Below are 26,482 nucleotides of genomic sequence, written 5' to 3' on the forward strand. Positions count from 1 at the left end.
GGGGGCTGAGGAGGGCTGAAGGGGGCTGAGGAGGGCTGAAGGGGGCTGAGGGGGGCTGAAGGGGGCTGAGGGGGGCTGAAGGGGGCTGAGAGGGGCTGAGGGGGGCTGAGAGGGGCTGAGGGGGGCTGAGGAGGGCTGAAGGGGGCTGAGGAGGGCTGAAGGGGGCTGAGGAGGGCTGAAGGGGGCTGAGGAGGGCTGAAGGGGGCTGAGGAGGGCTGAAGGGGGCTGAGGAGGGCTGAAGGGGGCTGAGGAGGGCTGAAGGGGGCTGAGGAGGGCTGAAGGGGGCTGAGGAGGGCTGAAGGGGGCTGAGGAGGGCTGAAGGGGGCTGAGGAGGGCTGAAGGGGGCTGAGGAGGGCTGAAGGGGGCTGAGGAGGGCTGAAGGGGGCTGAGGAGGGCTGAAGGGGGCTGAGGAGGGCTGAAGGGGGCTGAGGAGGGCTGAAGGGGGCTGAGGAGGGCTGAAGGGGGCTGAGGAGGGCTGAAGGGGGCTGAGGAGGGCTGAAGGGGGCTGAGGAGGGCTGAAGGGGGCTGAGGAGGGCTGAAGGGGGCTGAGGAGGGCTGAAGGGGGCTGAGGAGGGCTGAAGGGGGCTGAGGAGGGCTGAAGGGGGCTGAGGAGGGCTGAAGGGAGTGGATGCTTGGGGGTCTGAGGGGAGCTTGGTGGGGACTGAGGGGAGCTGGAAGCGTTGACAGGAGCATTGAGAGGAGCAGGGGGCTGAGGGGAGCAGAGGGCTGCGGACTTGTCTCTGCAGCTGGTGCATCCCATTAAGGGGGGGAGGAAGGTAGGGCAACCCCCTGAGCATCCCAATACCCTCCTGGCTTCCCAGTTTCTGCGGCTGGCTGAGATCACTTGTGTGAAGCCAGGCTTGTGAACCCATGGCAGGCGTTAAGGATACAGCTCACTGTCTTCTTCCCTTCAGAGCTGCACCAGCAGTTCCTGCCCTCGTCTTCCCTGCCAGCTGTACATTCCTACCCCACAGTTGTGCCAGCACAGCTGTTTTCATGGGGCCGAGTCAGGCCAATGAGCTGTTCTTGGTTAAAAATAGCTCTGCAGAAGAAAAAGCTTATTTTTACCCAGAAGAGTTCACTGACCGTGTTACCACAGGGGCCTGCAAACAGGGAATTGCTTAACATCCACTGGTGCCACAGAGGAATGTGGATGTGTGCACGTGGACAACTAAGAATGATGTCTATAAGGATGGGGCAATATTTAACCATTTTAAGTTCTCCAGGCTCTCCCAAGTTCCAGAGTAATGTCTTTAGAGTCTGGATAAGTGAGTATTGAATTCTGTTCCAGCTCTCCTCAATTCTGAGAGCTTTTTCCAGAATGGAATGTGTTTTTTCATCTGTGTGGCCTCCATGTGGCAGCACTTGCATAAACATCATGTTAGAGCACAGCTGTCCTTAACTGTGAGGGTGCTGTGTTCCTGCCTGGCTGACAGCATCTTTGCTTTGTTGTAGGATGCTTTGAAGCCCTGTAACCCTCATGAACAGGACTTTGGTGCTCTGTCAGTTAACTAGGCTTGTATCAACCTCCACAATATCCCAACAAGAAAATATTCCGTCTTACAGGTGGGAGGCTGCAGTTCATCAAATATATAAGAAAACACCAGGTGCTTGACTTCTGCTTATCTGGTGGTTCAACAAATGAACATCCTGCCTCTGCTGATCCCGTTCTCTCTCCAGATGGACCGTAGGTAGGAGCCAGTCATAATCTATTTAGAACCTAGTCCTAGTTTCCCTGGTGACGTTTGGCGTTTGTTAGCCAGTTGCAGAAATAGCACACTTCCGTGCTCGTTTTTTTTCTCAGGTTTGAGAAGCTGCAGATTCTTGTTGAGGGCCCAGGCTGCTAGGAGAGTTAAATCACAGCAGCAAGAAAGCACATCCATTCTGGTTAGTGGTTCAATCAGACTTTGAACAAAACAGAACTTTCTTACAATGGTAAAATTCACTGTTTTTCTGACTTCTGCTAGACATCTGTTGACTGCGGGCCTGCAGACTTTTATTTTCCTGTCTTTCCAGTCCCCACCTTTGTACCCCATCTCCCCATGTTTTCATCTGAACCACAAAACTGCAGGAGTTGGTCGAGTGTTTCATCAGACCTTCTGCAGCAAGGAGTTCAGAATCTTATTGCAAGAGTTCCCTCTGGTGGTCAGTGATGGGGAAATGCATATTTCCCTGCTGAAAGAAGCTCCTTTTGCTACTTTTATGTTGAAATAATTTATTGTTCAATCACTCTCTGTCCTTCATTATTTTTAACAGCCTTTCCTTACTTAGGGCTTCTCCAGATAATAACCTCTCCAAACTCCTTTTTCTTCCCGTAATTAACACTTAGATTCCACTCCATTAACACACCCTTCCACTCGTCAGTAGTTTACTACCATTGACCCACCCATCCCTTCTGCACAGAGGCTAAAATAAAGGTGGAGCTGTCTGCACTAGTGTGCATTTCTACACGGGCCTTTTCACAAGCAGAGGATTGCAGCCTGAGCTCAGTGGCCACATGGATCTTGGCTCCAGACTCAGAAGAATAAAAGTAGATCGGTGTAATTCTGAAGAATTCATGGTTAATAAGATTCTGAAAGAAGCTGTAAAATATCAAGAGAATATTCCACTCACCTACCTGGCAGTAAAAGCCCCAGGCCTGGCTTTCCTCTCCTGATTTGACTGTTCCTACCAGTCAGCCTGGAGATGATTTTTTCTTAAGAAGCAATAAAACTTTGGCAACTGATCTAAAGCCACCGTTTATCAGTAGAAAGTTTCTTGCTGAGTTCAATGAGCAAGTCTTGAAATCACGCCAAGCAGAGGGGGTTGTAGTACAGCTGTGTAGCAATGGTCTATCCTGAGCAATATTCAGGGATGTTAAAACAAGGAAATGTCTGGGTTAATTAAAGCCTTCATCTGCACTCTAATAGCAGCAGTGCAGGGCAACCTGTTGTTACAGAATCTTGCCTCGTCTATTACTTTGAAGGGTCAGTTTTGTAAATCTGTTTTAGATCACACATCGGTATGGTGTTCTACTTACAAAATGAAAACTGAAAAGAGAAGGTGCATCTTCTACTTTCTTTTCTCTACCACCTCAAGAACTAGCATTTCTGCCACAGAAATGTTTCCTCTAGCAGTTATTTCAGGATCTGCTGCTCACAGTGGGTTTCAATGTCCTGTTTACTTCTCATCTTCACAGTATATGTACGTGGCCTCTTCTGTAACCGTTCACATCTGGCTTGGAAGCGTCACCTGTGCTGGTGGTTCCTGCCAGATGCTGGCTATGTGATGTCAGCAGCCAAGATAGCTCTGGCAAATGCAACTCAAATTAGCTATTTTGAAAAGATCTTTCTGCAGAGACTGTTAAAAATAAATAAGCCTGGAGTGCATGATCAGTAGCAAGAAGATATATTAGTCCCAGTGGATTATGTATAATGGAAGGAGCCTTTTTATTACCAGAAGCAACTTTTGTTCATGCCATACTCAAGATTTGCTGTTGAATTTTACTGGGAAATACCATCAATTCAGAGAGAAAGTGACACAAGCCAGGGAGTGCTGGAGGGGGTTGGTTTGAGAACCTGCAGAACTGAGGAACGGAGCAGTCTGAAACTGAGCAGGGTCGTGCAGCCAGGGAAATGTTAGGAATCTGTAATGAAGTTGGCTGGATGGGACTGCCACGTGGGGTGATATTTGCCAGGTGACTGTGAGCTGAGGAAGCGCAGCTGTGGAGCGATGAGTTGTGGCGTTACGCCACAGCTGGGGAAATGCTGCTGTGGTTGGAGCCAGGTGTTGGAACGGGTTGGGCAGGGACGTGGTGGAGTCACTCTGGGGGTGTTCAAGGAAGGGTTGGACGTGGTGCTTAGGGACACGGTTTAGTGGTGACATTGGTGGTAGGGTGATGGACCAGCTGATTTTGGAAGTCAAACCATTGATAATCATTAAGATCCAACCCTAACGATTCTGTGATTCTATGCTGGCCAAGGCAGAAACAAACCCTCAGCTCCATCACTGTTCTGGCCCCTCATGTTCAAGGGGCACAGAGCTGAACTGCAGGTAGCGATGAGGATGATTAGTGGAACACAGAACTTGTTCCAGGAGAATAATCAATAAAATGGTGTTTTGTTTTGTTTTTTTAGCACAGTGCAAGGAAGGCCAGAGAAGACCGGGCTTTTCTCCTGAAACACCCCCGTGAGGGAACAAGAACATGTCCAAGGGAACAACCCAGCCAAGCACAGCACGATGGGACCTCCTATAGGACAGAGAGGAGGAAAAACCCGACTTTTTTCAGACGAAGCAGCTCATTTTTAAAAAAGAAAAATGTAGGAAGCAGCGCCCGCTGTAGCAGGCTCTGGACCGCGCTGTGCTCGCAGCGAGGGGCAGGAGGACGAGGAGAAAATGGCGGCGGGGTCCTCCCGCTCCCCTTAGCCCTGGAGGCGCCGCTCTCTCCCCTCATCTCTATGGCCCCCGGCGCCGCGGTTGGCTGCGGGTGGCGCTCTATCCCCGGGTCGGCATCTCGGTGGTGGCTGGCGGTGCCGCTCTATGCCGCGGCGGACTCCGTCTCGGTGGCCGGGCGGAGGGCGGGCCTGGCGGAGCCATGGCGGCCGTGCGGGGCCTGCGGATCTCGGTGAAGGCTGAGGCGGCGGAGTCCCGCGGCCCCGAGCCCGAGCCGATGGAAGTAGAAGAAGGCGAGCTGGACGCCATCCCCGTGAGGCGCTCGCTCCGGGAGCTCCTCCCGGTGAGGGACGGGCAGGGGGCGCGAAGGAGGGACCGGCTCCTGAGGGGGGGCAGGGTACGTAGGGGAGGGGGCCTTGGGGGGTGGGGGGGAGGGGAAAAAAAGGGGGCGATGTGGGGTGTGGGGGGGTGTTTGGGGGTGTAGTGGGGAGAGGGAGCGGGCAGGGCGTGCTCGGGAGTAAGGGGGGTCGGGAGGGGGGATTTTGGGGGCGTTGTGGTGGGGGGTGAGGGGTGGCAGGGTGTCCCAGGGCCATGGGGGCAGCTGGATGAGGATTGGGGGGGCCATGAGGGAGTGGGGTGAAGGTGCTGGGGGTGTGGGCTGTAATTAATAGGTTTTGGGTATTATTTTTTTTTTCTGTTCCTAGCTAAGTTCTGCCATGGTCGTGTTTAATACGTAAAAGTGGGTCAGAGTTGATCTAAACTCCTAAGTAGGCTTTTGCTCTGAAAACGCCTGTGGAAAATGTTTTAGAAACTAATCTCTAATTAGCTGATTACCAACACGCCTGAGCTTTTACCAAATACGTGGCCTAAGAGGCAGCACCCTGCTGCTGTACCTCCTTGTGCTTCTTCAATCAACCCTAGACAGTGGTGTTTCTTTTTCCGTTTTTAAAATAACATGCTTATTTTGCTGCTGTCACCCTTGGCAACCTCAGAGAAAGTTTGACTGCATTACTAAGAAAAGTGTTTAGATTCTGTGTGCACCTTGGTATTTCTAAATTGAGGCTGGCCTACTTTCTAGAAAAAGTCCTTTGGCCAAAATAATGCTGTTGTAGGACAAGGGTAAGCAAAATGTTTATCCTTAGAAATAGCAAGGCAAGACACATTCTTCAAGCCACAAACCTTTACTGGGCAGTGGTTCTGAGGGTGCCAGAATGAAGAAGTCCTATTGTTCCACATGCAGACAATGGAGGGTCACTGGTCCAGGACCTTTGTTGTTTAATGTGGTCTTGTGATTTCAGCAGTCCTCACTGATGGAAATGAGTTTTGTGAGGTGTTGTTTTTTCGCGCCTCATTCTCAGTGTTTACTCTCTTATTTCTAGGCATGTATCAAAATGGTAATGTTTCATACTGCTGGTTTTGAAATAATGGTAAAAAATAGACAAACCACTTGTTTAATTGTGGCAGTGGTTTGGCACTCTGACTTCTCTTGAAACTGAAAATTGCAATTTGGAACTTCAGGGGTCAGGTATCTTTACAACGTCACTGTTAAATCTGTGTTTTACAAGGAAATTTTACCTGAAATGAAAATTGTAGTTAGGAAAGGTGTTTGATGACTTCCACTGTATTGCTGATACAACGTCAAAACCGTAGCAGACACAGATACAGGAACCAGCTACTGCAAAAGGGCAGAGTACTCATAGTAAAGGAAGTTGGGTTTCTTTGATGTGCTTAACATTCACTGATGTCAGTGAAGTTAAATGCTTGTTTACTTGTCTGTCTAGGGATATAGCTTGGAGTAAGGATCAAGAAGAGGATGGGTTTCTCTTAGAAATAAAATAGCCAGATATTTGTAGCGTAGCAATTAAGTTGCTTTCAGTGTTCATTGAGATTTCATCGCTGTTTTGCTTTGTTTCAGGATACTAGTAGGCGATATGAAAACAAAGCTGGAAGTTTCATTACTGGAATAGATGTAACATCCAAGGTAATTTTTGTCCTGTGTTTCTTCAAAGTGTTTTAGTTACTCCACAGGAAAGGAGCAAAGACTTTGTTTCTTGCCTGAAGGTGCAGAAGCTTACCCTCATGTTCAGGTTGCTGGTGTTTTTCAATAAGTAGAGAATTCTCCTTGTGTTAGTTGTGGTTGGCATCCAGACAGGTATCTCTTGTAAATTGTAAGAATTAATTTTGCAAATAATATCATAATATTGCAAATATTATTTTTGCAAATAATAAAATAATATTGTAAAGCAAGTGCAATATGAACACTTTGAAACAAGTGAGCTTTTCTTTCTCTTATGTGACTGACAGTATTTCAGTATTCTTAAAAAATGAATTTTACAGGTGGTGTTAGTGCTTGTTTAAAGAGAGATGTATTTTTGAGCAGAGCCTCTGTACATTTGTTAGGAAGGAAAAAAAATAATCTTACTGTTCCATCATGAAAGCTGAGCATCAGTCCAGGATAGCTTGTTTTCCATGCATCTTGATCCCCATTACGGTGCTGGATCTCTGTTAAAAGTATGATGTGGCACAGGTATGTTTCAATGAGTTATTTTTGCTTTGTGAAACATACAGATCTCTTCAGAATAAATAGCTTTATTAGTAGAGATTGTAGGACACAGTATTTAAAATGCAATTTACCAGACAGCAGCAGTGTAACCTGTTGGGAATGCTGCTCTGATTCCTGTTTTGACTGCATTGTTTTGCATTTTACAGGAAGCAATTGAGAAAAAGGAACAAAGAGCAAAACGCTTTCATTTCCGAGCTGAGGTGAATCTTGCCCAAAGGAATGTAGCGCTGGATCGGGACATGATGAAGAAAGGTATGAGTTTGTCCATCAGTCAAGAAGGAAAGATCTCTTTGTTTACTTTCTCGCAGGTCCTTGTCCTTATTTATACTATAATATTTCCTACGTTTCCGGAGGTTTTCCCAGATCGTTACCAAGAGAAACCACTTTTTTCCTATAGTAATATAATATATAGAGACAGGAATGACTATTTTAATGCAATTGCTTTTTAAACTACTTCCTAACAGTTATTGTTTCACTCCTTCCTTTAACACTAGAAAAGAAAACATTTCTATGTACCTTATTTACTGTTTGGCAATGGCACCTAGTGTTGTCTGAGATTTGTTTTTCAGACCGGTGCTGCTTTAAGAATCTTTAAATTCTTGGAAAAGGCCTTGGGCACTGTTTGTGTACGAGCAAAATACTCCGTGTCCCGTGCATAGTGAGATCAGATACTGTGCTGCACACACGGCAACGACAGACTGATTGCACGTGTGCTGTTAGACAGCAAGCTGGATGTGTTGGAATATAAGCAGATCAGCTGGGAGATGTGCACAAAACAGATTGGCATTTTTGGCATCCGGTTGGTTCTCAAGGCTTTTTTCCAGCTGGCTGCTAAACCGTGGCCTGCAACAGCTCTCCATGAGATGCGTACAAAGCCCTTCCACTTGTACTATATCCTGGTCACAGGCCTAATTAGTATTCTGTCTCTTCAGTACTTCATGGAAGTACTTTGGTAGCATTTTAAAAAAAAAAAAAAAAAAAAGGTTGTAAAGCAGTTTGATGCTACTCACTACCTTCAGCTACCAGTGCTTGTAATGTTACAACAACCATTCTCCCTTTTTAATTCTCAATTCAACTTTTGCATTGTGGAATAATAATTCAAGTTTTAGTGTTTTAGAATGGTGTACATCACGCTTTGCTTTTATTAGTTTCCCTTTAGCTTATTTAAAATGTCCGTTTTATAAGCCTGTATGTTATGAATGTTAAAGCTTGCTCTATAGAAATGAGTTTCGGTTTTGTATCTCTTCATCTTTATAGCAATTCCTAAAGTGAGACTGGACACAATTTACATTTGTGGGGTGGATGAAATGAGTACACAGGACATCTTTGCCTATTTCAAAGAGTATCCTCCTGCTCATATAGAGTGGTTAGACGATACATCATGTAAGTAAACGGAATCTTTTGTCTGTTATTCTTTTATATTAATCATAACTGTACCTCGGATGTCTTTTTGACTGTTGAAGTCACTGATCTTTGTCTGTTTCTGTTTCCCTTCCATTGGCCTTAGACAAAAGAAATTTAGAAGGCAAGAATTAATAGCATATGGTGAAAATCAAGCCCACTGTCTGGATGAGTGTTTAGAAGAAAAAAATCTCATATAAAAATGACACAACATTTCCATTACTCATATTGCTGATGTATGAGGGAGACCAAAAGAAGTGCATTGGTAGCTGGAAGTGTGGCTAGCGACCAGACTGTCAGGGCAGGAGAGTCACCGGTGAGGGATGTGAATTGAGTTCATTTCAAGTGAAAGTAGTACTCTTCAAAATATAATGGTCCAATAAATAGAATTAGAAGCAGTGAGTGAAGCTAAGGTACGCAGAGACGGAACAAACCATGTAGCTCTTAGAAAAATGGAATCAAGGAAACATCTCATGTGGAAGGTTTTGTTGACAAACTGAAATTATCAGGAAGGGACAGGATAAAACATCTTGCCAGTCCTGAAGTGGGAAAAATGGTCAAAAATGTTGCTTACATTTTGACATAAATAACATCAGCTTGTAAGTGTCACAGAGGGTGACGTTCTGTGAGAAGATTACTGAACTGTATGCAGTTAGGGAAGTCAGTATGGTTTAGGGCTGGGAAGGAGCAGGCTTGTTGCCATATGTGTTTAGGTCATTCTCAGGGAGAAATTAGTGGGTGGAAGAAGGTGGCAGATGAATGTTATTTACATATATTGGAAAAGGAATGTGAATTCACATTGCAAGGGCTGTTTTAGGGAGTATATGTGCAGTGAGACTACCAGAAAGATGTAAGTTATTGGCAATCATTCTTTCTTTAGTGATACTAAAGACCATGTAAGAGCTATTTGCTACAGTTGAGCACTGAATTGTGGAACTGGAAGGCTTTAAGAATGTCTTGTGGCTAGAAATCCTGTAAATGAAATAATAGGACAAAGAAGTAGGAGCTGTTTTATTTATAGGTGTGGCTGAAACATGAAAGTTAATAGTGCAGTTCCCTAGAATGATCATGAAGGAATTGTGTATGAGTATAAGACAAAAGTTACAGTATACTGCAAGATACTAACTTTAAAGACCATGTGTGGTACAGCTTGATACACTGCCACAAGCTGACAGGACATTTGAAATGCAACGAGCCCTGGGTAGACAATTGCAGTGAAGATCTGTCAGATGAACCTGTGATAATGCATGAACTAGCCAAGTGCACAGCTTAACTTGTGTATCTGAGGCTTTATAAGATTGTCTGTGATCCTTTTTCTTAAATGTTACATGGGTAAATTGTGTGAAACCAGAGTGAACTTGCAGTACAAAAATACAAGCTTCAGAGCTGGAGTGATATTTTACCCACTTATAATTATAACACATCAGTTTTAGTGATCAATTTTCATACCGTATTGGAGTTAGCATGCTGATTAGGATAGTATTAGTATATATATTAGTATAATATACCTTAGTAAAATATTAGTATTACCTAATGGTATTAGATTAGTATAATACAGCTTTGTTTTGCTTATCTGCAATATGTGCTGATATGAAAACTATACTTGATGAAAATCTAAAGAAAAAGCAGTGACTTTTCAGCAGAGAGTTGTGTCATAGCATGACAAAAATTTAATGTTCCCAATTGAATTACATCTCAACATGTCTCGGTCCAAAAGCGTGATGTGTTTCAATCTGGTGAACATAAAATGGTAAATGCTTTGAAAATTTGGAGATGTCGAGAGCAGGTAGGCACACAAATGAAAAGTTATTAGCCAGTTATTGAAGTTAGTATCTGGGTGTTCACCTTGTAAATCCTGGCTGTTCAAGTAATTTCAGAGAGAAGCTCTTATTTGGGAAAACTGTAAATAGTTTTCTTGATATTTGCATACACTTATTGCTGCCATTTCCTGACTTGTTTAATGGTAAAGCAGTAAATGACATCTGTTGTTGTATTTGCACTGAATGCACCCTGGCAGAAAGCTTTTGCTCACAACCTGTTACTAAGCATTTTTCATGCTTTCAATTTCAACACCTACAAAATGTTGTTAATTGGCCTGATAAGTTGCAAGTTTTACTTTAGTAGTGTCTGCTGATACGTAAGACATACATGAGATGTACTGAATCACATTGTTAACCTATGCACACTGTAACCTCTTTGAAGTGCTTGAGCAGTCTCTCCTATTTTCCTGTTTTTTGGGAAAGATTAACAGAATTCTGCAGTCGGTTCGAAGGTGCTGTTAATGAAAAAGAAAAAAAGTGGGGTCAAGGATTATTTCTTGTGTTGTTTTTGTTGGTTTTGCTTTAATCACATTTGTCTGCTAGCACATCCATGAAATGCACTGGCCCTTACTCAATATCCTAATGTGCTGCGCTCAGGAAGTAATGTCTGATTTATGTGGTTGTGCATTCCAATGGTTTTGGTTTTGATCAGTTGTTGTGCTTTTTGTAATGATGTGAAAGCTGTATGTCCCCCAGGTTGCCAAGTGTGCTAAAGAATATGAATTCCCCTGCAGGAGATATCTGATTGCTTTTTTGTCATGTCATTATATAAGACTGTTTCTGAACTGTTAGTAATTTCCCTCCAGTAAGGCAGTGTATGTGACTGCTTGTTGACACAAACTGCATTTTGTTTTTGTATATGTTTCTGTATGTGTGTCATAGGTAATGTGGTCTGGCTTGATGAAGTAACAGCAACACGGGCTCTAATAAATATGAGTTCCTTGCCTGATCAGGAGAAAACAAAAAGCAGAGAAAACAATGAAGAGAAGACAGCTGAAAAAAACAAGAAAGGTAGATGAGATATGCGTATATAGACATCATCTAGTTAAATCAATGAAACTTTAAACTTGTGCTTGGGTACTGCGTAATCTAAATTACTGAAGGAGCTTCTATCGTGTAGTTTCAGGTAAATGTATTCTGCCACTTTAAAAAAGGCTTTCATCTTGGAAACCTTTTGAAGAAGCTGCTTCTTAAAAGGTGGGTTGGAGCTAGACCAAAAGCAGTAATTCAGTCGATACTGAACATGTTAGAGACAGGGTCATATTCAGATGTGATATTTATAGTGGTACATGTTGCACAGAAATACGTCTGTGTGATGTGCGTGCAAAGGCAGTAGAAGGATGGGGATTGTAAGTTTGGGGGAAAAAAACAGGTCTAAAAAAATATCCTGTTTTTGAAACACCACAGTTCATTCCTTTGCTTGATACAGCACCATCTTTTATGTGTACCATTCACACCGATGTGCCAATGTATCACTTCACCACTGTGTATATCATCTCTAAATTTGACCATTTCAAGAAAGAAGCACACTGAAAGGTCAGTTACAAAAGAGCAAAGCAGCCAACATACGACTAAGTGTTGCGATAAATCTGGAATTTGAATGCCTTGGTTGCAAATTCATTTTAGAGGTGTAAATAGAAAATCAGGCTTTTGCTACGTTAGGACTGTTCTGCTGTTAGGACAATGTGATAAATTGCAGTGGTTCAAAGTACTGTATGGAAGAGAACAAAACAAAGGGGGATGTTTTATTTATTAAGTCTTCCACAGATTTTGCTTAAACATGCTATATTAACAAAATGCAAGTGTTTTTGTATTTGCAGTGCTACCAAAAGCCTTTTTACAAAGTTTGGGTTTTAGGGCTTTGTTAAACTTGTGGATAATTCTAACTCATTCCATTTTCTTCTTGTTGCTTTTCTCTACAATGCAGTGGCTCCTCAACCATCCATGTGACTTTAAAATGTTGATAATGCTTCAAGTAAGACTTGTTACAAAGTTTTTGGAGATTAGTGAATGTCTTATTTAAATGCAGCATAAATATATGTACTTGGTAGTCAACAAGATTAATATACATATTACACCATCATTACAGCGTATCTCAAAATAAAAATTGTGTCATCTAAATTCCTCCTACGTAAACTTATTTACCTGCTCATCTGGAAAAGCGGGATATTGGATAAAGTGCAAACTGTTCAATTACATCTTAAGGTGTGAGCTGCATACAGATATACTGGAGTAATCTGGCTTAGTTACATTCCTTTTTTTTTTTTTTTTGATAAGAATTTGAGGGCTGTTTAGGGAAGCAGGAGGCTAGTCTTTACAGTGAGAAGTTGATCGTTTTAAAAAAAAAAAAAAAAAAAGCATTTGAATGCTATCCTCAGTAGATGACAATTCATTTTTGAATTTGGCTAGTTTGTCTACCTAAATTCTCTTTGGAGTCAGTTTGGTTAATTGTGCTTAATTTTTCCTTTGGACGTGGGTACAGTTGTCAAGATGTTTTTAACAGCTGAGCTCTCTATTACAAGTTATTGAGCCCATTGTCAGATGAGGTTAAGATAAGCAACCCTGCAATATAAATGATTTTTTTTTTTAGTCTTGAGTCTTTCAAGTGCTTTGAGATCTTTGCAGAAGAAATTAAATTGTTAGGTGTTGATGATTGTCCGTATTCAGGTTTTTTTTTGAGGACTGAAAAAAGTTTTTCTTACTGTGAGCTAATACATATAATTTTTTTAAAGTGCTGAAAATCTATGCAAACATCTCAGTATAAGTAGTTCTGGAAGTATGCACTTTGCTGTCAGCTATTCCATGTCAAAATTAAGTCACTAAGTTGTTTTTTTTTCCAGATCTCAGTAAATTTAGGCTTTTGAGTAGCAACCTGGTTCACATTGTTAATATTGGATGCTTGTAGGTACTTGCAGCATTTTAAAAGGAGGCTGAAGGAAATGGGATTTGATAGCCCTTTTGCAGTCTTGCTCTTGCTGATCTCTATCATACTTTGAAATGCAGTACAATTTCATTTGCTTTCAAATAAGTAAATTTATAATCCATGTGTGCTGCTTCAGGCAGTTATCTGTACAGGGGCTGTCTAGTTAATGTTATGTTATTCATACGTGCTTCAAATTTCTGTAGACGTTCACTGTTCTGATTATTCTCTAGGCTTCACAGAAGAATGGATAACACCTTCAGTTTGATTTCAGAGAATGTAGGTAATAATAATCAAAGGCAACTGGAGCACTAAAATGGAGATATTTTTTTTCCCCAATTATTTTCCTCTTTAGGAAAACAGGAAGAAAGCTCTGATGATGAGGCAGAAGAAGGAGAGGTAGAGGATGAGCATCCAAGTGATGTTGAGGTCAGTATAGAAAGGGTAAATACTATTATGGAAGTTTGTCTCTAACTTGTGTAAAGTCTTCATAATGTTACAATTTTAACAATTTACACTTATAACTCTCAATTTAATTATCAAAGTTAATTGGATGGGGAAAGGACAGGAAGCGTGTGTGCTGTTGGTGAGATGAGCATTGTATTAGAGTGGTTTTTGTAAGTAGATTTTGAAGACTGGTAGGGCAGCCAGCATTTAACAGCTAGACTGGCTTCTCTATTTTGCTGTGAGAAGGCAATGAAAGAAAAATGATGGAGAGCAATAGGCTTTCAGTATAGAAGGCAGTGCGTAAAGAGAAAGAAAGGATTTAGGCTGCCCATAGATATGTGTGGGAATCAGCAAACACATTGATGGTGAGTAAGGAATTTAATCTTTGCTGGTTGAATATATATAATAGGTGTCATTAGTATTTTCTTTAGGAATGGCTCAGTGAACATTCGTACAGATGATGGAAGGCTGAATTTTGGTTTATATAAAGCAGATATAAATGGAAAAAAAAAAAAGCCTGTAAGTCATTGTTTGAGGGCAAGAGAACCTGATGGTGAAACCATTTACATAAGAGACAAACAAGTTATTTTTCACTGTTCAAGTTGTGTTATTTATTTTCTACATTTGAATCGGTAATGTAGCTTCATTTGAAAGGTTATTGAGTATTAATCTGAGATAAGGTTATGAAGAAAGAGATGAAAATATTTTAAATCTTTTGGGCAAGTTATTTTAAAAATTCACAGTAGTGTGTAAAAAAAAAAAAAGAAAAAGTTCATCTGAACAGAATTTTAAAAGTAACTTACTTAATCAGTTGATTGCTTCTCTGTAAGCAATCCATTTTCATTCAACAGTAATTTTATTTTTGAGTCCAAAATACCTTTTTTGCCCCCAAAGTTGGATGCCCTGTCCCAGGTAGAAGAGGATTCTCTCCTGCGTAATGATCTTCGCCCTGCCAATAAACTGGCTAAAGGAAACAAGCTATTCATGAGATTTGCTACAAAAGGTAAATAATCAGCTTAACAAGCATAATGAATTAATTGCTTGTTGCAGTTTTGTTGACTAATTAATGACTCAAATACCTGATTTTTATTTGCAAAATTGTTATTTTTATGCGTATTAATGTAATACCTAATATTTATTAGGTATTAACGTTTTAGAATTGAATATGCATGTAATGTGTGAATTAAATCTAGTTCAAGTTGTATGAAGATTATTGTACATAAAATTTCATCTTGTGCTCAGGGCATTCTTCCTGATACAGTAGAATAGGTTTTATGATGATCTTCTCCACAGAGGTAAATTTCACATTTTATAAATACGAAAATCATTTGAGATGTTTATGAGGTATTAGTGGAAATTGTTGCTAAACACAGTTGAGATATTAAATTATATTTATGAATTAAATGAAAATACATGTAATTTCTGGGTCATGTAGAAAATGATATATTCATAAAGGAAAGAGAGGTCAGCAATAAGGTAAGTAGAGCCTCCAGCAGTTACAGTGGGATGTAATGCTCTGTTAATTGATACGTAGAAACTGAGAGTCCCTGTGGAATTAAGTTTCTGGACACACGTAAAACTGTGCGGCGTTAGGAAAAATTTCAGATGAGGTATCAGCAAAATTGTATCCTTCATGAAGGAAATTGAAGTAATACTGATCTGTAAGACATTCAGTCTTTCACTCTCTTTGTCTGACTGGATGGTTACTTATTTTTGTGCTAGTGTAGTAAGGTATATTCTAAGAGGGAGGTATCCCAATAATTTTTCTCTTTCAGATGACAAAAAAGAGCTGGGAGCTGCAAGGCGAAGCCAATATTACATGAAATATGGCAATCCCAATTATGGAGGCATGAAGGGGATTCTTAGTAATTCTTGGTGAGTACAGGATTGAGGAATTGGAACACTTCAAGTGCTCAGACAAGGTGGTCCAAAACTGTTCTAACTTGGAGATTTTTTTTTCCTTTTAGTTTCTGTAAATATTTCTTAAGTGTGAATAATTTTTTTAAGTGATAATGAATTTGCAAGAGAAATATTTTGTTGTGAAAGTAAATAATATTTATATTCAGAACATTAATGCAGAACAGATCTCTTACGTAAACGTATTCGTCTATTATCAGAGTGAGTGATAATTGCACATACTTAATGCAGGACTGAATACAGCTCATTCACCATGCCTTTTCTGTGACAGGTACGTAATTGTTTTTATGGTGTTTCAGGAAACGAAGATACCATTCACGACGAATCCACCGGGATGTCATAAAGAAGAGGACGCTTATTGGGGATGATGTTGGCTTAACTCCTCCTTATAAACATCGTCATTCAGGTAATTGATGCCAGTACGTAAAAACCTTTAAGAGCTTAACTGGGGAAATGGAGAGCTGGAAAAGACCTTAAATATTGTCTTGTTCTGTACTATTCAGTGCATGAAACTGAGGTGTACTCTGAAAAAATACATCTATAACTAAATAACAATTTAAGGGTTTGCAACGAATGCCGAAGCAGAAACTTTTTTGTCCTGTGGTGATTTTCTTTCACTTAGATTATTCTATACTATAGAATATAGTAAAATATTTTGCAAAATACTATCTCTGTAGACCTGAAGAACTGTAAAGACATAATTTTGAGTTGTTTATTTACAGTTTTTTTTCTGCCTTGATTTTATCTATGATAAATTTCAGCTTACAAGAATCAATGTTTTGCTACAGGCTTAGTAAATGTTCCTGAGGAGCCTATTGAGGAGGAAGAGGAGGAAGAAGAAGATCAGGATATGGATGAAGATGACAGAGTTGTTGTAGAATACCGTGATGAACTGCAACCTTTCAAACAGTCTCGAGACCGCAGTGCAGCAAGACGATCAAGTGCAAGTGCATCTGATTCTGATGAAATGGACTATGATCTTGAATTGAAAATGATATCAACCCCCTCTCCCAAAAAGAGCATGAAAATGACAATGTATGCGGATGAGGTGGAATCGCAACTGAAAAATATTAGGTAAAAGTTCCCTATTCTTTAAAAGTGTCATTTGAAATTTAGTCAGTGCAGTCAAAGCTTAAAGACAAACTGCTGAAGCCACTATTTTAAATCTTAATGTTGTTTTGTAGTAGATATTTTAAAGATGAAATACAAAATACAGAAATGCTTGTATCAGTCTTTTCTTTACAGTTAACATATTGAAAATACAACTTCCTTTGTAGATTTCTGTAACTTAGCATTATGATAATATAAAGCTCTAAGTAGAATCAATGGACATTTAGGCAAGTAAGCACAATTAACCTCTTGCATTTCATAGCTGGGCCAACCATCCTCATATGTATAATGACAAAAAGTAATTTATATTCGTTATGGGTATATTGTCCAAAACTACATACATTGTGGGTAATTGAAATAATTTTAAAATACATCCCTCTGGTGGTATATTACTATGGCTCATTATAATGAACCATTGTCTTCTCTAACAATTCTGAGAAATGTTCATTTACTCTGAATTTCAACCCAGAAGCACAGCCTCAGAGATACAAGCTAGATATCTACATATCTGCCTTGTAATGGATTCCAAGGTGTTCGTGTGATTATTGTTATATTTCCTTCTGATCCTGACTGAAAATCATACTCCTAAAAGTTTTTATTGTTCTTACCCATTTCTCAGTAGAGAAATCCCGATAGTACTGTTTTCTATAATCTTACTTACAAGAAGATTTGAGAGCTATGTTAGATATCATTTTGTTTAAGGGACTTTTTTTTTAATTTTTTTTTTTTAGGAATTCTATGCGAGCAGATAGCATAGCAACCAGTAATATCAAAAACCGGATTGGCAGTAAAGGATCATCAGAGAAAGTTGTAGATGTAAGACTACTGTTAGAAGAAAAACGTCAGCATAATAATGGGCCACGCCAGCAAAACAGCACTGTAAAATCAGGTAATTTGAAACTGATGCTGTGCGGAATTGTGACTGGTTTATTAAAATTGATATATAGTCATTTCACATTTGTCCTCTACTGTGACTTACAAACGTGAGGGAATTGTGTTCAGCAGCAGTTTCTGCATTTATACTGTTAATTTTTCTTCACTAAGGTACAGAGTTAGGGATTGCTTTGGGGGAAAATGAAGTATATTTAAGTGAGTGACATTTATTTTTATTTAATTTGTTTGCCTGTGTCTATTTTCCTCCACTTTGTCCTTTTTGATTTGCTTAATTGTTGAGGCAGAGATTCTGTACGACTATCGGAAACAGCATGAGGGGAGTCATGCACAAATTCAAACTTGAGACACCAGCTACTTACATGAAATAATATGTATAATGTGAATATGAAGGTATTTTTCAGTTGGCAGTCTTTTTATTTATTTAAAATTTTGTGCTTCATTTACTTTTTTTTGACTCCAGCATGTGTGATTTCAGCTATTTCTGACATACATAGTGTCCAGAGGATTATCTGACTGATGGGTGAAAGATACTCTTGTATCAATGTATATAGGAGTTACATTAATGTATATTGTGTTTTGTGTACATTTTGGGCCTCTGACAAGTTGGCATGTAAATCTGTAATTCCTCTTTCCTTCATATTTTTGTTTGAACCTTTTTTAAGACTAGGCACATCAGGCTAAATCAGACAAACTTCAGGATATGAGATTCTTATCATGGATTGTCAGTATATTTAATATTCTTATATTTTTATTTTTATTCTGCAAAATATTAAGCACTATTAGAATTCTAAAGCAAAATACCTATAATCTGAAAAGAATTATTGAAGGCCTAACAGCTATCTTATAGTCATACCTCATGCTGGATACATACATGCGGAGCTGCTGAAATAAATTCAGCAAGCCATGGAATTGCTGCTACGTTTTTGGTCCATGGACAGAATATAACCTGAAAACATTAAATATCAAATGTATTGCCAAGAAACAAATAGTGAAATCTGGGTAAATTTTATCGCAGGCATTGCTAAGACTGAAATCTGTGTATGAAAGACTTAATGAAAAGACTATAGAAAAGATTAAAAACAACAACGACAATCAGGACATCAGTCTAGTTTTGAGTATTACAAAGTGTGCGATGAACACAAAATTAGCTGGCAGAACTTAGGTAAATGCAACATGATTTTTGTCATTTTAATCCCTGAAAATATCCATAGATGTGCGGCAAAGACTGGGAAAAAGACCCCATTCTCCAGAAGTTAAGCCTCCAAGTAGTACTTCTGCTCCTCGTCGAGAACCGGTATCTGATGTACACAGCCGGTTAGGAATCCCCAAACAGGATGTAAAAGGCCTCTACTCTGATACCAGAGAGAAGAAATCAGGTTAGTTGTATGAGGAAAAGGTAATGGTGCAAGTATGTGCAGTATTATATTCAATTTTAGAGTATAAGAGAAATTTCAGCTGAAAATTGAGAAGGATATTTAGATGAATGAAATTAAAGACTTAATTAGTACATGTGTGTTCTGAGCTTTGAAATCTAAATGTTTGCAGGCAGTTTAAAACTGAGTAAGACAGCAATATTTTTCTGGAAATACGGTTAAGAGTAGAGGAGTACTTTACAACTGTGGTCCAAACAGGGCAGTAAAACAAGTGCAATGCAAGCAATGGTACTTCAGACCTGTGTGTAGGGTCCTCTGCAAATGGGAAACTGAGTGAACGAGACTGTACTGAAGCTCATATTTTAATTTCAACCACTGCTTCAAGGCACAACAAGTTCCATACCAGACATTGTGGGAGGAGTACAAGGAATTTCGAGAGATGCAGTAAATTGCTGTCATTTTTGAAGTGCTTGTTTTTTCATCCAATTAGGTAATTTATGGACCCGATTAGGGTCTGCTCCGAAGACGCAAGAAAAGACTTCAGATAAACCTGAAAACTCTGTGGCATCTCCAGAGGAAGAGGATTCAGAGCTCCAAAGGGTTTGGGGTGCTCTCATTAAGGAAAAAGAACAGTCTCGACAAAAAAAGAGTCGATTGGATAATTTACCATCTCTACAAATTGAAATCAGCCGGGAAAGCAGTTCTGGGTCAGATACTGAATCATGATTTTACACTTTGATCCTCAAGATTGTGACTGTGCACCGTGGCAAGATTTCATTTGTCCAAAAGCTGAACACTGGCAAAGACTCTGCAGTGAAGGTTCCAGAAATGTCTCTGTTCCTTTTATACAAAAATAGATGCATATGCCACTTGAAACCTAAAGCAATCATGTTTGTCTGGAGTCTGTGGTTGGCCCTGTGTTACGTAGGGCATTGTCATATATGTTTATTACAGCAAACCTGTAGTTAATTCTAGCCAAACACTTTTCCCTGAGCTCAGAATTTAAAAGAAGAGGCAGAAATACTCTGTATTTTTAAGAAGACCTTTTTGTTCTTAATGTTTTTAACACGGAATCTTTTAACGAGATATTTTACTCAATTCATCCAAAGAACAGGGCATTTCATAGCCAACACCATTGCCTTGCCCTTCTGGCTCTTACCAGCACCTTTCCTCTTAAAGTAATAACAATAATGCTTCCTGGGTAGGCAGCCAGCGAGGATAAAGCATAAAGGGAACATCATGTTCCCTTCCTTCAAAATACTGAATGTAAATCAAAGTTAAATGTTGCAGTACAGTGACGTTTTGTGTAGAATCCATACAGCATCACTGCTCTCAAAGAATTCTACTCGTTTGTTTTGGTCATACTGTGTTCTGCTCTAGTAGGGATTAGTCTAGAGTGCTCAAGACTGCAAAGATGGGTGTTGGAAAGAATCTTGCAAATTCCCAAGGGTGCTTTGGTTTTGGTTACATACTGAGAAATGACATTTCTCTCATTTCAGCTGTGTTGTTTTGAAGAAATCTAACAGTTTTAAAACTTACCTTTTTATATTTGTGAGAATTTTCCTGTTGGCCATGGTGAAAGCTATAGTGATGTTCTCCTACGTGCTGTCTAACTATACATATATATATATATAACTGAAAGAAAAGGAAAACTATAGGATCACTGTCCCCTGTCAATATTTTTGAATGTTCTTACTATATAGTACATGTGAATGTGCACATGGTTGACTTGTTACATTCAGCTTTTTTATCTGCATACCCTCTCTAGATAGGTGAAACGTTTGATCAGAGTGCAGCTGCATTTTTTTTTTCTTCTGTTGCCTATGGCAGATATTTTGATTGCCAATTCTGAATAAGAAATGATGAGAGCACATTGGATTCAGCTGAACGGAACAGGTGGCAAAAACAGTGCTACATGATGACAGTCTGAAAGTGTTTGCATTCTCTTTGTGACTGTTCAGCCTGGAGAAGAGGGTGCTCGGGGGGGATCTTCTCAATGTATATAAACACCTGAAGGGAGGATGCAAAGAAGATGGAGCCAGGGTCTTTTCAGGCGTGCGCAGTGCTAGGATAAAGGGCAGTGAGCACAAACTGGAACACAAGCGGTTTCCTCTGGACATCAGGAAGCACATCTGTGCTGTTTGGGTGACAGAGCACTGGAGGTTGCCCAGAGAGATCGTGTCCTTCTTGAAGATCTTCAAAAGCTGATGGGATGTGGTGTGCTCTGGGTGCCCCTGCTGGAGTGAGAGCTTGGACCAGATGACCTCCAGAGGCCCCTTCCAGCATCAGAGATTGTGTGATTCTGTCCATATATCGTAGGTTCTATCAGTCCAAAATGTCTGTGAATATTTCTTCCCCTTTCTGCTTTTTAGCAAACAACTTTTTCTCTCCCTGTGCTCCCCACTTTTTCTTTTTTTAAATGAGTTGGAGTAGGTTTGAAATTTCACGAAAGCAAGGGATCTGCAGTTAACTTTTCTTATTGGCTTTTTTATGGGTAAGAAAGCAGCATGTAAAATGAGACTTGAAGTATTATCTAGTGATTGACTGGGCTTCATGTCTTTGTTTCCTTGTTTTGTGTCACCCTTGATTTTATATTTAATTATTGAATATATAAATATGGTTCATAAAAGTACTATGGAGAGTAAATGACTGCAATGTCTGATCACTGTAATAATTCATTTTAATGTGTGCTTTCATTAATATCCCTTTCAGAGCTTTAAAATAGAATCCTACCTTACCCATTTCTCAAGATGCTGTTAAATTTCATTTAACCAGTCTCTTTTTGCCAGTAAACCTTTGTGTTGTGTTACTGCTTTGAATCTGTTATGGCCGTTCCTTTTTCTGAAAGGAGAAGGAAGATACCGATCATGCATCTGGTCTATGAAGATAGTCTCCTGCGTTGCTGTGAATCCTTGCATGTTTTTAAGCTCAGTAACTGGCTGTGGTCTGCTGTAAATGTTGCTGATAACCACTGTGTTTCGATGTAAAAATTCATAACTGGAGCCTGGTAAAGGATGGACTAACTGGTTTGAAAGGCAGAATGGGAATGAGTAGAAAGTCTGTTCAGCTGATATGAAAGATTCGAACTAATGGACACGTGAAGGCAAGGAAAGTGGTGTAGGCAATGGCTTGCACTCTTGGAAGAGGAGCCATTAATACTGGTTCTGTCTTCCATGCAGCCGTAAGTACACCTTAGAAATGCCTCTATGTTAGTAGGGTCTGTTGTGTTTATGGTTTGGGGAGAGGGTTGTGTGTGTTGATGAGACCACAGGAGTTTAGCTGCAAGAAAAATAGAGTTTACTGTTGAAGCAACCTACAGAGAGGATTTTTTTTTTTCTTTTGGTAACTGAGTGTTTGCCTAGTTTTGGTTTTTGATTATGTACAGAGAAGCCTTGAAAAGGTATTTGCTGGTGTCAGGAATGCTACCTTTGGTCTTCCTTAGTTACCTGAACATGAATTTCTGTGTTTTGATAATTAAAATTGAGCACTGAATCTTTAGTGAATGTTTTTTTTCCTTAACATAGTTAACAAATCTGTTTGTCCTAGAGAGAGATTGCATAGAGAATTGTGTTGTAAGTCCACTTTCTTCTCTTTGTGGTCAGGGAACCACAAGGATTCCACCTTCAAGTGATTTGTTGTAGAAATAAATGTGCTGATGCTGAGAAGTGCAAGCTATGTATTTTACTAGAATCTACCACTTTTAAAAACTGCAAAAAAAATGAGAAGTTGGGCTTTTTTTGCAAGCAAATCCACACCACGGAAGAAAAATATAACTGTTTCTGAATTTTACGTGGCTAGTTACAGGACCACACTAATGCTTCTCATAGAAAGCTTTTCCTGATATCAAAAACGTGAATTTTGGTGCAGGGTTCACACGAACATATTACACAAAGGGGCTGGTGGACGTGGGGATGAAGATCATCATCTTCCTCTGCGTTGTGGGTCATGAGCTTGGTGGCCGGAGCATGCATTATATGGGCGTTTATACAGCTAAGGATCATCTTTCATTATTTGGACATTCGAGTTACTACATTTTATTTGCTTAACGGCATGTTGTGGTTGGAGACCTTAAGGTTGTGGCAGCATGACAGGATACGGCAGTTAGAGACCTTCCAATTGCACAAGGTTACAAAGGTTAAAACAGCTTGACGGGACACCCCATCGGTTTGATTAACAAATTTTTACAATAATCCTCATAACAATTTATACAATATTTATTACAACCCCTCTTTTACTGGAATGTAAGTAACAAAGGGACAGTAGTGCTGCTTTTCTGAACAAAAGCACTGCATCCCCGTCTCCCTGTGTGCAAGAAGACGTTTTTTTTTGTTGTTTTCTTTTGTTTTTTTGCCACCCCCTTCCATGAGGGCCGTTCCCCTCAGAGCCCACTGCAGAAAATGGCCGCCTCCGCCCCGCCCGCCCCCCCCCGCGGCAGCAGTGGCCCAGCCCACTCCCTCCCCCGCCTCAGAGTGGTGCGTCCCGGCCCTTTATAAGCGGCGGCCGCGCCTCTTCCCGCCCTTTCGCCCAGCGCGGCTGGCGGCGGTGTGGTTCGCTCCGTGAGGGGCCGTTGGGCGCCGCCATTTTGCACCCCCCTCTCCGGCTGTGGTGGTAGCGGCCGTGCCTCGTGGTCCCCAGGGCTGGGCCGGACCATGGGAGGCAGCGGCGGGGGGGAGAAGGGGCCTCGCTCCTCTCGTCCCCACAGGCCGCGCGTGGAGGCGGGCAGCGGGCGGACACCGACACCGGGCCCCGCCGGGACGGCCTCGGGGCCTGCTCCGCGGTACGTGACGGGGCTCTGGGGGGTGAGAGGCTTCGGAGGGGGCGGCGGAGGCCTTATGTGGGTTTTTACCCTTTTTAGCAAACGGCTCATCCCTTTTCCTTTTTCGTTTGTACTTCGGTGTACCAAATCCTTGCCGTGCAGCGAGCGTTACAACTTTCTAGTTGGTGTTCTGTGGATTTTTGACGTGAAAAACTTCCCTTTGTGGCAAATACGCTCTGGCAACCAGCCCAAGGGAAGTTTTCTTCAGTAAAAACTGTTTAAGGGGGTTCGTGGCTAGTGAAAGCTATTTGAGAAACATTTGGGAGGTTTTTAATTGTTTTTAGTTACTACAATAACTGTACTTGTAGTAATTCCAGAGAATCATAATAAATTGTACCCTAACAATGCTTGTTTTGTTTTTATTCCCCCAGCAGGAAGATGTCTTGAAGCAAAGAGTAAGTTAAAGTTTATTTTCTTCTAAACTGCATCAAGTTGTTCAGAAAGTTCTAGGCTTTTCATTATATTGTTAACATTGTAAAGTAGTTAAATACAGGACTGTTAATTGAAAGTTAGTTAAGGAAATAAAGCTGCTCGAAACCATTTTATGTCCCATTGAGCTAACAGTTAACCCTTTTTATCAACAAAAGGAAAAATGTACAAGCAGTTAAACAATCACTTCAAGTAGTGGCATGCAAAAGTTGTTGGCTGTTGATGATGATACCCTTGAATAGGAAGTGCCGTCAGATGCGAGAACTGACGATAACCTTCTTATTTGTCTGAAATACAGCTACACATGCGTGCAGTTTGATTTGTCTGGAAATTCATCTGCTAGCACTAATCAGGAAACGTTTACTTGCTCTGCAGATGCCTGGTATTTCCAGATCAGCATGATGTGATTAGGACTGGGAGCAGGTAGCTCGGTGGTGGAGCTGGCCCTCTTGTGAAGGTAAGTGATGAATTTCACTGGACTCTGTAGAGCTTTATATCATTTAAAATCCAAGTTGAGAATAAATGGGTTTTATAGGTTGCCAAAAACATGAGAAGCAAATTTTGTAGGTTCATCCTTCATAGCTTGAATCAATCTACTTTCCCTCCTCTGCTCCTCAAAATAAGCCCTATGATACCTATTTCCAGCAATATTTAAGTATAGCTTCCGGGTCTCTGCTGCCACATATACTAATGTCTATCAATTGATGTTACAGCCCTTCACAAGTCCTGGGAAAGGAAGTGAGACTGCAAGAGCAGGAGATTGTTTGGGGTGAGTTTAATCTGTATGCTCTTAATTCCTTGTGATACTTTTTGGCTACAGTCTCAGAGAAGTTACATAATTAAAAACTTTGTTATTGGCCCTATTTCTATATGTTCTTGTATCTAAAAGTAAAACTAGTGAATTCTAGGACCAAAAAAATGCTTTATTGAGCTTAAAATACTGAAGGTAAATGTGTATGAGCAGCTGTCTTCTGCACTGCAGTTTTGCTGACAGCACTAGAATAGGCAAAGGAAGGTATTACTTCTGTTAGAAATGTAACAGTTTTTATTTGTGGATATCATATGATGAAATAAACCAAAATTTGCTGGAATTACCGGCAGATTGAGTGGTGGTGAGCAAAGGTTTTTCTGATGATATCTCTTATATTAAGAAATGGGTTAGTAATTAGTGTTGAATGGTTAACTTATCCATGCTGTTTTATTACAGGTGTTCATGCTGAAAGTAAGTTTGTCTGAGGAAGAAGGAATCCAAGGAAACTTGCATGTGAGCTTGGGGACTAGTCTGTGTAAACGCTACATATTTTGTTGTACATAGATCTTAAGAAAAGATGATTCTACTGTTATGATTACACACATTAAAATTCTCATAAAACCATCTTGGGTCTATTTTTGTTACTTGGCTGCATACAGAAACGACTTTCCATTACATGACATGTTTTTGATAAACATACTGCACACTTGTGTGATTAGCTATAATATGATAAAGTAGCAGATGTATACACTGCAGTGCAATTACTGCAAATAATGTAAACAGCTTTTAGTTGTGTAAGCGTTCTATTTGGTGTTTGGTAATTTACTTGCTTTAAACAGTTTAAACAAATGATACTAATACTGCTACTGTAATTACTGAGGAGATTAGGCCTTAATACCTCTACAGCAAGAAAAGCAAATGGTCCAATCAGGGCAAACACAACTGTTTCTGTAGCTTGTTCCAAACGTAATGCTTATGCCTTACTTTGGCCTCTTTTTTTTTTTTTTTTGAAAGCCTAATATGGACACAACAGAGTCTGTTTGTGTAGTACCAGCATTCTAGCTGTGGTCCAAATGTGAGAAGTAATTTCCAGATGCAGAGAAATGGAAAGATCCTCTGCAAATTGTTGGCTATCTGGGTGTAACTGGTAAGAGCAAAAAAGGCTGCTTTTGTGATAAGTGCCCACTCTAAGGCAGATGTGCAATGAAGGTAGGTTAATGGAAGGTGCCAAGTTTAGGGAGGAATCTTTAAAGTGGAGATGCTGGGATGAGAAACACTGCATCTGAGGCTGAAACTTCCACTGAGGTTTATTATGGAAGTAAAATTGGCGGGCTCGAACACTGCAGTGCTCTTTTTATATTTGTACAGGAGGTATGGAATCTGTCTCACCATATGTAAAATGATGGAGCATGTGCACTGACAGCCTATCAGTGCATATGTTGCCGATCATTTTGCCCACTTGGTGTCACCAAGTGAAAATTTTTAGTGCAGATTTGAAGGTGTGCATTCTGAAAAAGGTCAAGATCACTAATTAATTAATTGTGACCACACACTCATGCTGTGCCAACAACAATCTAAATGTTAACTGTATAGCTCTGAGTAAAATACATCTTGCTTCTGAAAGCAATGAATCTTGTTCCATGTTAAGTTTTGTCAGAGGGTGTATGGCC

At 40.5% G+C, this 26,482-nt stretch overlaps 1 protein-coding gene and 2 non-coding genes across 7 annotated transcripts; all 3 read left to right on the top strand.

The window, feature by feature from the left end:
• The first annotated feature begins 620 nt into the window (after positions 1-620).
• On the top strand, positions 621-25,436 carry NCBP3 (nuclear cap binding subunit 3). Of its 5 annotated transcripts, XM_038165947.2 has the most exons (20): positions 621-1,268; positions 1,567-1,691; positions 1,805-1,887; positions 4,116-4,768; positions 6,287-6,352; positions 7,081-7,186; positions 8,192-8,317; positions 11,038-11,166; positions 13,431-13,504; positions 14,417-14,525; positions 15,298-15,397; positions 15,739-15,845; positions 16,228-16,513; positions 17,281-17,438; positions 18,655-18,819; positions 19,307-23,593; positions 24,004-24,027; positions 24,437-24,518; positions 24,775-24,830; positions 25,269-25,436. In XM_038165947.2, exons 4-16 carry the CDS (start codon positions 4,574-4,576, stop codon positions 19,540-19,542), a joined length of 1,857 nt encoding a protein of 618 aa, XP_038021875.1. In that variant the 5' UTR covers positions 621-1,268; positions 1,567-1,691; positions 1,805-1,887; positions 4,116-4,573; the 3' UTR covers positions 19,543-23,593; positions 24,004-24,027; positions 24,437-24,518; positions 24,775-24,830; positions 25,269-25,436. The 5 variants fall into 5 exon arrangements, with proteins under 5 accessions (XP_038021875.1, XP_038021876.1, XP_038021877.1 ...); XM_038165948.2 differs by lacking the exon at positions 1,805-1,887; XM_038165949.2 differs by lacking the exon at positions 1,805-1,887 and having other exon boundaries at positions 623-776.
• On the top strand, positions 24,280-24,354 carry LOC113845695 (small nucleolar RNA SNORD49). The gene has a single exon (XR_003501426.1). It is a non-coding gene; the product is annotated as a small nucleolar RNA SNORD49 (small nucleolar RNA).
• On the top strand, positions 25,122-25,195 carry LOC113845701 (small nucleolar RNA SNORD65). The gene has a single exon (XR_003501431.1). It is a non-coding gene; the product is annotated as a small nucleolar RNA SNORD65 (small nucleolar RNA).
• Positions 25,437-26,482: the final 1,046 nt, after the last annotated feature.

This window comes from Anas platyrhynchos, chromosome 20, assembly GCF_047663525.1.
Source record: "Anas platyrhynchos isolate ZD024472 breed Pekin duck chromosome 20, IASCAAS_PekinDuck_T2T, whole genome shotgun sequence".
NCBI lineage: Eukaryota > Metazoa > Chordata > Aves > Anseriformes > Anatidae > Anas > Anas platyrhynchos.